This window comes from Otolemur garnettii, unplaced genomic scaffold, assembly GCF_000181295.1.
Source record: "Otolemur garnettii isolate 467f Iridium unplaced genomic scaffold, OtoGar3 scaffold00065, whole genome shotgun sequence".
Classification (NCBI taxonomy): Eukaryota; Metazoa; Chordata; class Mammalia; order Primates; family Galagidae; genus Otolemur; species Otolemur garnettii.
Window position 1 is genome coordinate 2,050,134 of NW_003852460.1, and position 10,704 is coordinate 2,060,837.

At 43.7% G+C, this 10,704-nt stretch overlaps 1 protein-coding gene across 1 annotated transcript in view; it reads left to right on the forward strand.

Moving 5' to 3' along the window:
- Window positions 1-10,704, forward strand: part of ARSH (arylsulfatase family member H) — a 46,559-nt gene that overhangs the window by 24,240 nt on the left and 11,615 nt on the right. The window contains exons 2-5 of the mRNA XM_012807146.1: window positions 155-276; window positions 4,609-4,734; window positions 7,472-7,895; window positions 9,231-9,367. Coding sequence (XP_012662600.1) covers window positions 155-276; window positions 4,609-4,734; window positions 7,472-7,895; window positions 9,231-9,367 — 809 coding nt within the window. The remainder of the gene's footprint in view (window positions 1-154; window positions 277-4,608; window positions 4,735-7,471; window positions 7,896-9,230; window positions 9,368-10,704) is intronic.

The following is a 10,704-nucleotide window of genomic DNA, read 5'->3' on the forward strand; positions in this document are numbered from 1 at the left end:
GCCTCTACGCAGGTGGACAGATAGAGGTTTTAAGAGGGGGAGTTTTGTACAGCAGACACAGACTCATCTCACCCCAGAGTAGAATGGCTTTGAATCTTGATCGTTTTGTTGGAAGTTAAAAACCTCACCTGCTGAATTCTCCTGCCCTCCACAGCACGCCAAACATCGACCGTCTGGCGAATGAAGGGGTGAGGTTGTCTCAGCACCTGGCGGCCGCCTCAATGTGTACCCCGAGCCGGGCTGCCTTCCTGACTGGCCGGTATCCCATCAGATCAGGTGACTCAAAAGAAACAGAACAACCATTTTATTTCAGCAGAATACTTTCTAATGATTTGTGTTTGCTAGTCCTTGTAAGAATTCTGAAAAGTCACCTTGAGGGATTATGGATAGAATAAATTGAAAGGGCGTTACGTCACTGCAACTAGGCGGCCATAACAGATGTGCCTGTCAACCTGCAGTCACACCTGTCATCTCCCCACACTCAGTGACAGCATTTGTGCCTCTTGGGAGCAATTTCCCAGCTACCATGGACACTCCACATGCAGGTACTTGGGGTAAGAGCCTTCAAGATGCCCCTGAAATCATAAAGGGAGCAGAAACCACACAGTAAATACTTTTAAGATAAGTGCATCCAGGCTTGGCGCCCATAGCACAGTGGTTACGGCACCGGGTTTGAACCCAGCCCAGGTCAGCTAAACAATGACAACTATAACCAGAAAACAAAAAAATAGCCAGGTGTCGTGGTGGGCACCTGTAGTCCCGGCTACTTGGGAGGCTGAGGCAAGAGTGTTACTTAAGCCCAAGAGTTTGAGGTTGCTGTGAGCTGTGACACTATGGCACTCTACCAAAGGTGACATAATGAGACTCTGCCTCAAAAATAAATAATAAATAAATAAGTACATCTAATCTGTTTCTGAGGATAGATTAGAAAATTAGAGTGAGGAACTGGAAAGAACACATGACCAAGAATGGGGCGGTGCCTGTGGCTCAAAGGAGTAGGGCGCCAGCCCCATATACTGGAGGTGGTGGGTTCAAACCTGGCCCCGGCCAAAAAAAAATATATATGACTAAGAAAATGAAAGTTTCATACATTCCTATTCCTGTCACCCCTCCACATGTAATTTCAACATTTAGACTCCCTGAATTACGTATAACGATCGCAATTTAAAATTTTCATTGGTTGCTTAGCTTAGAATCAACATGAAGAATATCAATTTGAACTTGACTTTCTGAACAACTTTTATACCCAGCTAAAATACAGTAGTGCTCTCAGAACCTATTGAGGTGACTAGGTTATTAGTCTCTATGTGAAATCGCCCCCCCCCCGCCAACTGTATTTTATTTAATTCTAGTATCTGCTTCTTACCATTTTAGTAACCATCATAGTTTTTAAATTTTTTTTTTGAGACCCTCTGTAGAGTGCTGTGCTGTCACAGCTCACAGCAACCTCCAACTCCTGGGTTTAAGTGATTCTCTTGCCTCACCCTCCCAAGTAGCTGGGATAACAGGTGCCCACCTCAACACAGGGCTACTTTTTCATTGCAGTTGTTTAGTTGTCTGGGGCAAGGTTCAAACCCACCACCCTTGGTGTATGTGGCTAGTGCCATAACCACCGTGCTGTGGGCTCCAAGCTCATCACAGTTTATTTTTCAGTGAAAAAATTTTATTTCTCTGTGAGTTTTCTACCTTGTAAGTGGCAGCTTCTCATCTGATGCCATCCAGGGAATGGACTTATCAGCTTAATTTGAATTACGTGAAAATTAGGAGTAAACATTGTAAGTTCTCATCCCATGGATACTAACTTATTATTATCTATATGTTTCTTGTCCACAGGACTTTTATCATACTTCAGGGTTTTCAATTTTCTTCAAGATGGTTTGGTTGCCACATAAGCAATCTCTAAATAATATATTTAGTACCTTGTGTGAAGAGAGGGCAAAGATGTGGTCCGATTATACTTATAACTTCAGGAAATGAAAAGTACTGATGAGGGCAGAAAAAAATTTATTTAAGACATTTTTTTTTTAAAGTTGAAGGATTGGTGATGAGGGGTGAGCAGACGGAGAGAGAAGGGGGAAGGGCATGAGGGAAAAAAAAAAAAAGAAAATAGTGACTAATTCTCACATAAATTGGATTTAATTTTGACCGAAGTACATTACTTGAATGTTAATCTTTAATTCAACTTGTTAATATGTCGTTTAGGATATTGCACCCTCATTTAAAAGTGAAATATGTTTGTACTTTCCCTTTATAATAATATATTTTTCCAATTTTAATATCAGGTGTATCCAGATGAACTAGAATGATTTTGAAAGAAAAAATAAAGTTGAAGGATTGTAGGAGAGATTCCCAATCAAGTTGTTGCCATATATATTTTTAAATTATTTGACACAAATTATAGGTGTAAGTCCCGTGCCCATCTAATTTTTCTATTTTTCATAGAAATGGGGTCTCACTCTTGCTCAGGCTGCTTTTAAACTTCTGAGCTCAAAATATGCTCCCTCTTTAGCCTCCCAGAATGCTGGGGTTGTCAGTGTGAGCCACTGTGCCCTGATGAGATTTTTAATTCTTTCTGCCCTTCACTTGGTTTTTTTTTTTTTTTTTTTTTTTTAGAGTGGGCAGATCAAAAGTGAAATGCTATATACACTTTTTGTTTTATTTTATTTTATTTTGAGACAGAGCCCCAAGCTATTCCCCTGGGTAGAGTGCTGTGGCATCACAGCTCACAGCAACCTCCAACTCCTGGGCTCAAGCAAGTCTCCTGCCTCAGCCTCCCAAGTAGCTGGGACCACAGGCACCCCCCACCACAATGCTTGTCTATTTTTTTGTTGTAGCCGTCGTTGTTTGGCAGGCCCGGGCTGGATTCGAACCTGCCACCTTAGGTGTATGTGGCTAGCGCCTTAGCCACTTGAGCCACAGGTGCCAAGCTTAAACACACATTTTAAAATATGCACACATATACTTTATACTTAGAAGGTATAACCACGTTTCATAAACATTTCAGATATGCTTTTAAGATTTGGTAAAGAGAACATCACAAAGTTATTTTGAAGTGTTTTTTTAATTTCAAAGTAACATGCAGGAACCAATTTTCAGGTTATGGAAAATGCATTTCAAATGCATCATTGACTTTTCTGTGCTAGTTTTCTTCCCTCAAGCTTGTGCCCATGAATCCTTGATGCCATCCTTTGCTGAGACCAGTTTGAAGCAGGAGATTGGAGCCTGCATTTGACAGGCTGAGACTAAGGTCCCCAGGCCCACAGAGGTCTGGTAGACAGTTAAAGATACAACCCAAACTTCAGGGGAAGAGACCTGAGGACATGGGGCTGCACCACACAGGGAGATGGGGCAGAAGTTTAGAACCAAAGTCTCCAAATACCGCATATCACCCAGAGTAGTATTCCCAGTTGTATTTGAATGTCAGATTCTCAACAAATTCATTTTTGGTGCAAGTATGCCCCAGGCAATACTGGGGATAGGTGTATCCAATTTTTCTTTTTTTCTTGAGACAGAGTCTCACTATGTCACCCTGGGTAGAGTGCTGTGGTATCACAGCTCACAGCAACCTCCAACTCTTGGGCTTAAGTGATTCTCTTGCCTCCCAAATATCTGGGACTACAGGTGCTCACCACAATGCCCAGCTAATTTTGTTGTTGTTGTTGCAGTTGTTTAACTGGCCCCAGCCAGGTTCGAACCTGCCACCCTAGGTGTATGTGGCTGGCACTGTAACCACTGGGCTACAAGCGCCGAGCCAAAAGTTAACCATTGTTAAGGTAGAATTCAGATGTAACCAGGAATCCTATATTTAATATGGAAGCCTAATTCCATGGCAGATTTGTTTTAACAAGTGGGAAGAGAGGAGTGTAAGGACATGTGGACAGAGAGGCCCAGAGACCTTGGAAAATGCAGGTGGCCTCAACAGAGACCTCCAGCTTGTGCCCATGAATCCTGCTATTTGCAAAGATTATAGCACTTATGTGAGTGATGCGGAGTGGCTGTAAATGCAGATGAAACTTCATTTTTTTCTTTTTTGAGACAGAGTCTTACTATGTCACCCTTTGTAGAGTGCCGTGGCGTCATACCTCACAGCAACCTCAAACTCTTGGTCTCAAGCGATTCTCTTGCCTCAGCCTCACAGGTAGCTGGGACCACAGGTACCTGCCACAATGCCCGGATATTTTGTTGTTGTTGTTGCATTATTGTTTAGCTAGCCAGGGCGAGGTTTGAAGACACCAATCTCAGTGTACATGGCCGACGCCGTAACACTGTGCTGTGGACACTGAGCCCAGATGAAGCTTTATTAAAAGAAGGACTGTGGGTAGCACCATAGCTCAGTGAGTAGGGCACCCAGGCTGGCAGGTTTGTGCCTGGCCTTGGCCTGCTAAACAATAATGACAGCAGCAATCAGAAAATAGCCAGGCATTGTGGCAGGCACCTGTAGCCCCAGCTACTCGGGAGGCTGAGGGAAGAGAACCATGTAAGCCCAAGAGTTTGAGGTTGCTGTGAGCTGTGATGCCATGGCACTCTACCAAGGGTGACATAGTGAGACTCTTTTTTTTTTTGAGACAGAAAGGGACTGTGGCACTAATCCACTGTGTGTTCTTTTAGGGACAGCGTCCCCATCCAACCTGAACCGTGACTTTGCCTGGCTTGGGGGTTCAGGGGGGCTTCCCATCAATGAAACGACTTTTGCGAAGCTGCTTCAGCATCGGGGGTACCGCACAGGACTCATAGGTATGGTGGGGGGGGGAATTCGCATGTGGAGAGGTGGCTGTAAATATTCCTTTTCCTTTCTGCTAAATGTTTCCAGGGAAGTTGGCTGTGTACACTAAAGTGACCAGATTTTAACATTGGTAAAGCGGGACACCATTGTGGGGGAGGGTTTCTTAATTAAAAATTTGGTCTATATGGAACAACAAAAAATTCTAATAGAACACAAAAATAGGTAATTTTTTTTTAATTTCAACTAAGTACAATTTACAAATATAATACATTAAAAAAATTATGTATAGTATTATTTTATTCTTTGGCATATTTCTCATCAAATTCTAACAACTGACCAGCAATGCGAACTTTGATAAGCAGTTCTGGATAATCAGTTCTCAGCAATTATTTGTTGTTATTAAAGTTTAACGTTAATAAAACTAACAAAAATAATATAAAACTCATATCCTGGCGAAATAGCCACACGGCAGATGAATACCGTATATTCCCTTCCCATTCTCCCATGTTCCTTAGCTTGTCGTGCATTCTTTCCAAAAATTGGGACTTTTTAAAAACGCCATGGGACATGGGACAAATTGTTAAAAATCGGGACGTCTGGTCACCTTAGTGTACATGGCAGTGGACTTGTCTTTGAGATAAGACACATGAGGAAGGATCTTGTCACACTATTTTTGAGAATGTTCAGCGTTAACGGCACAGTTTTTAGAAAGCAAATGGACTTATCCAAGGTTGCTGTGAGAATGGAATATTGTGCAGGGATGTACTACTTTTGTGATACTGTTAATTGCAAATCCTTAATGTCATACTCTTAAAATTGAGGATGTAAAGCCATAATCATTGCTAGGTTGAAACAATTACCACCCTAAGTGACATGATCTTTTGTGCCATCTGGAGCGGCGTGAGTTTGCACAACAATGGACTGCCAGGTAAGTTTGTTCTGTACAATTCCGGTCCCAGGAGATGTTTGCCTAAGAAAAGAGGACGCAAGGAAATGATTTTGGGGATGTGACAGTTCTCAGTGGGAACTGGAGGGCACAGTTCTGAGATGTCTTCAGTTAAAGTAAGAGCGTTGCAACCAGGGAGTGTTTCCACCCTGGGACTGAGACCAGCAACCTTGGACTAGCAACCTTGTCAGAGGACAGACAGTGCTGGATTCAAATCCGACTCCCCCCTCATTCAGTGATGAAATCTCATGGTCCTGAATGGATCTAGATAGCAGATAGATTTATCTACAGGGTACATAACTGAGAAAAAGACCTGACCAAGTCAGAGAATGTGCTCAGTTAATAAAATCGCTCGCCTGGTGGGAATTTATTTTTCTTTTTTCACAATGCAATTCAGTTCCCTTAGCAATTCAGTTCCACAATTGCCCAGTTCCCTTAGCCCTAATTTGGGGGCTGTCAGAGAAAATTTTCATCTAGAAAAGCTACTTTTTCTGGCTGGGCACCTGTGGCTCAAGCAGCTAAGGCACCAGCCACATACACCTGAGCTGGTGGATTCAAATCCAGCCCAGGTCTGCCAAACAGCAATGACGGCTGCAACCAAAAAATAGCCGGGCGTTGCGGCAGGTGCCTGTAGTCCCAGCTAATTGGGAGGCGGAGGCAGGAGAATCGCTTCATCCCAGGAGGAGCTGGAGGTTGCTGTGAGCTGTGATGCCATAGCACTCTACCCAGGGCGACAGCCTTGGGATCTGTTCTCAAAAAAAAAAAAAAAAGAAAGCTACTTTTCCATGGGGTGGAATAAGAGACTCAGGCGCCACTGCTAGACGTGAATACCAGAGTGCAGAGTGAACTGTGGTGGGTGGTGTCGTGGCCAACAGACACACCAGGTGTTCATTCAGGCTTCCCAGCTAGCTCCAGATACCTGGAAAATTTCTAATCATTGGTCAGATGCTCTGGTACCAAGCAAACCATTTCATTTGAATCCAACTGTATGCTATTCCTGTAAGAAGCAAAAAGGTTGTTGTTGAGCGGGGCAAAGAGGCTCACACCTGTAACCCCAGCACTCTGGGAGGCCGAGACAGGTGGATTGTTTCAGCTCAGGAGTTTAAGACCAGCCTGAGCAAGAATGAGACCCCATCTCTAAAAGTAGGCGGGTGTTGTGGCGGGCGCCGATAGTCCCAGCTACTTGGGAGGCTGAGGCAAGAGAATCACTTTTGCCCAAGAGTTTGAGGTTGCTGTGAGCTGTGACACCAGGGCATTCTGAGGGTGACAAGAGACTCTGTCTCTAAAAAAGAAAAACCATAAAAACAAAAAAAGAAACAAAGACATTGGCTCAGTGCCTGTAGCTCAGCAGCTGGGACGCCAGCCACATATACTAGGGTTGTTGGGTTTGAACCTGACCCAGGCCTGCCAAACAACAGTGACAACTACATCAAAAAAACAGCTGCGCACTGTGATGGGCGCTTGTAGTTCCAGCTACTTGGAAGGCTCCAGAGAATTGCTTGAGCCCAAGAATTTGAGGGTGCTGTGAGCTGTAACACCATGGTGACCAGGTGAGACTCTGTCTCAAAATAAAATTAAATAATGGTATTCGTCTGAAAGATGCAGATTGCAGGAAAAAAGTAATTGCTAGAAAGCCTAGCAACCTTCTTAGGGTCCGTTGGGAAGGAATTGGGGATAGCACAATGGTAAGAAAACAAAAGTTGCTATGTGACTGTCACAGAAGGAGATTTACATTCTAGAAACGGATGGATGGGTGTTTGATGGTGCCATGGTGTAATTTTATTATTGCATTTTACTTCCAGGAAAATGGCATCTGGGCTTAAATTGTGCCTCTCGGGATGACCACTGCTACCACCCGCTCAACCATGGCTTCGACTATTTCTACGGGATGCCTCTGGGGCTTCTGAGCGACTGCCAGGCTGCCCAGACGCCCGAGCTGCACCGCTCGCTCCGGGTCAAACTGTGGATCTCCACGGCGGTTCTGGGCTTGCTGCCTCTGCTGCTCATGGTGCCCAGATTTGCCCGCTGGTTCTCGGTGCCCTGGAAGGTCATCTTCATCCTTGCTCTAATCGTGTTTCTGTTCTTCATGGCCTGGTACTCCAGTTACGGGTTTGTTCGGCGTTGGAATTGCATCCTTATGAGAAACCATGAAATCGTTCAGCAGCCGATCAAAGAGGAAAAGGTGTCTTCCCTCATGCTGAAGGAAGCCCTGGCTTTTATGGAAAGGTATCCAGTCCCCAGCCATATCTTTCTTCCTTGCCCCTTTTTTAACCAAACCAAATGAAAACTGGAAGGCTTTTATTGGTGCAGCTTGGATTGGTATCCAAATTGAGTCTATTGGGATGGATTTTCATTGAGACACAGCTCAAGGAAGATGTCTGTGACTCTGTATTTAACTTTTGTGTGTTCTATTCAAGCAAGGCATCTGTGTAATACCAGCTTACTTCTATATGGCAAATTAGAGGCTCATTAAAGTTGTCACCGTGATTCTTACCGACACAGCTATCCTTCTCCCTTACTGGAGTTAAGCCGGAGTGTATAGAAGATAATATATTAGGCTTGGTGCCTGTGGCTCAAGCCACTAAGGCACCAGCCACGTACACCCAAGGTGGCAGGTTCGCATCCAGCCTGGGCCTGCCAAACAACAATGACGGCTGCAACCAAAAAATAGCCAGGCGTTGTGGCGGGCACCTGTGGTCCCAGCTACTCGGGAGGCTGAGGCAGGAGACTTGCTTGAGCCCAGGAGTTGGAGGTTGCTGTGAGCTGTGATGCCAGAGCTCCAGCCATTGTGCTGATGTTCCAGGAGGCATCTCAGAGGAGGGGGAAGAATGAAGCTGAACCCTTTCTACACATGGCATGCTGTATTTTTACTTATCTGTTCCCATGCTGCTGTGGTTAGTAGCTACTCATACAGACACAGATCTTAGCTATAAGAGATTCTGGAAAGTATATTCTGTGATCACATGTTCAGTTAAATATGGGAGCTCTGAGAAACCCAGGGAGGATGGAGAAACAGGAGCATTTAGACCTTAGGGCAGTGTATCTGAGTCTGTCCTTAGGTATGACTACTCCAAACCTGTACCCCCAAAAAACACTTAAAAAATACACACACACAAGCAGAGGGTGCCACACAAAAAAGTGGCACCCTCTTATTTTTTTGAGGCAGAGTCTCACCATGTCACCCTGGGTAGAGTGCTGTGGTGTCACAGCTCACAGCAACCTCAAACTCTTGGGCTTAAGGGATTCTCTTGCTTCAGCCTCCCAAGAAGCTAGGACTACAGGCGCCCGCTACAACGCCCGGCTATTTTTTGGTTGTAGTTGTCATTATTTATCAGGCCCAGGCTGGATTCGAACCCCCCAGCTCTGGTGTATGTGGCTGGAGCCCTAGCCGCTGAGCTAGCAACACCGAGCCTCAACATAATTCTTGTTGTGAGCCTTAAGACTCACAGAACTGATGCTATGATCTAAAATACATGTAAAATTGTCCTCAGCTATTCTGAGATCTTTCAAGCAGTGCAGAATCATAGGAAAATATAACTCAGCTGACTTTCTATCCCTCAGGTACAAACGGGAGCCTTTCCTTCTCTGGTTTTCTCTGCTCCACGTCCACACTCCGCTGATCACCAGAGAGAAGTTTGTCAGGCACAGTAAATACGGCTTGTACGGAGACAATGTAGAGGAAATGGATTGGATGGTGGGTGAGTACTCCACTACACAGCTTTAGAATCTGATGCATTAGCAACAACAACCACAAAACAAAACAAAACAAAACAAAACAAAACAACTGTGTCAATTGCCTCAAAAAATGTCCAGCCCCTTGCATGTCACAACGGACTACCAGTAAGTATCTGTTTCACTGAATCTTATTAAAAATTGCATGGTGGGCACTTCTACTCCCAGCTGATTAGGAGGCTGAGGCAGGAGGATCACTTGAGCCCAAGAATTTGAGGCTGCTGTGAGCTACGCTGACATCACTGCACTCTACCCGGGGTGATAGAATGAGATTCTATCCATCGAAAAATAAAAATATAATAATAATTAAAAAAAAATATATATAGTAGGTTTATTTGTGGGGTTGAACTGGAAACAATTCAAATGTGCAACAAGAGTTAACAGATTGAATAAATTGTGCTGTATCCATTCTGTGGACTATAGTGCAGTTATCAGAAAGTAGTTTTAATCCACGTGTGGAGTTAGACTACTATGAGTACTATTATCCTGTCTTCCTGGCAGCAAAAAATAAAGCCTTTAAGTATGTGGCAAAAAAAAAAAAAGTTGCATTTTAACTGTGCAGCAATTCCAGAGAAATATATTCCTCAAGGAAACAGTCGAGGTTTTCTCATCTCTCGAATAAAGACAGTCACTTTCTGGAAAAGCTCATTACTTACGGAAGTGATGTTATGATCTAAAATATGTGTAAAATTGTCCTCAGTTATTCTGAGATCTTTCAAGTGATGCAGAATCATAGGAAAATATAACTCAGCTGACTCTCATTGGTAAGATATGGTACCACAAAGAATATTGTTATTTTCATGGATATAAAAGTAAAGATGATATTCTTATGAGTTATTTTTACACTTAGAAATTTGGGGTGGGAACTTGCCAGAACCGAAGGCATGTATTTCAGAGTCATGGTGGTTAATATGTACAATATGATAAAGTAGGGGCTGGGAAGAGAGGGTGAGGGGGCTCTACATATATGCCAGAAAAATAAATTAGAATTGTGTGTCGGCTGCACTGTGTACATCAAAGGTTATTCCCTCATTTCAGCAAGGGCGTTTTACTTTTGAAACAGTATATATATATGTTGTGTGTGCATGTGTGTGTGTGTGTGTGTGTGTATGTAGTTTTTTTTCTCTTCTAAGTGAAGAGATTTCTGAAAACTATGCTATGCAGAACCATTTAAATAGTAATAACCCCTGTTATCCTAGTAATCCTGGCACTCTGGGAGGCTGAGACAGGTGGATTGCCTAAGCTCAGGGGTTTGAGACCAGCCTGAGCAAGAGTGAGACCTCTGTCTCTAAAAATACCTGGG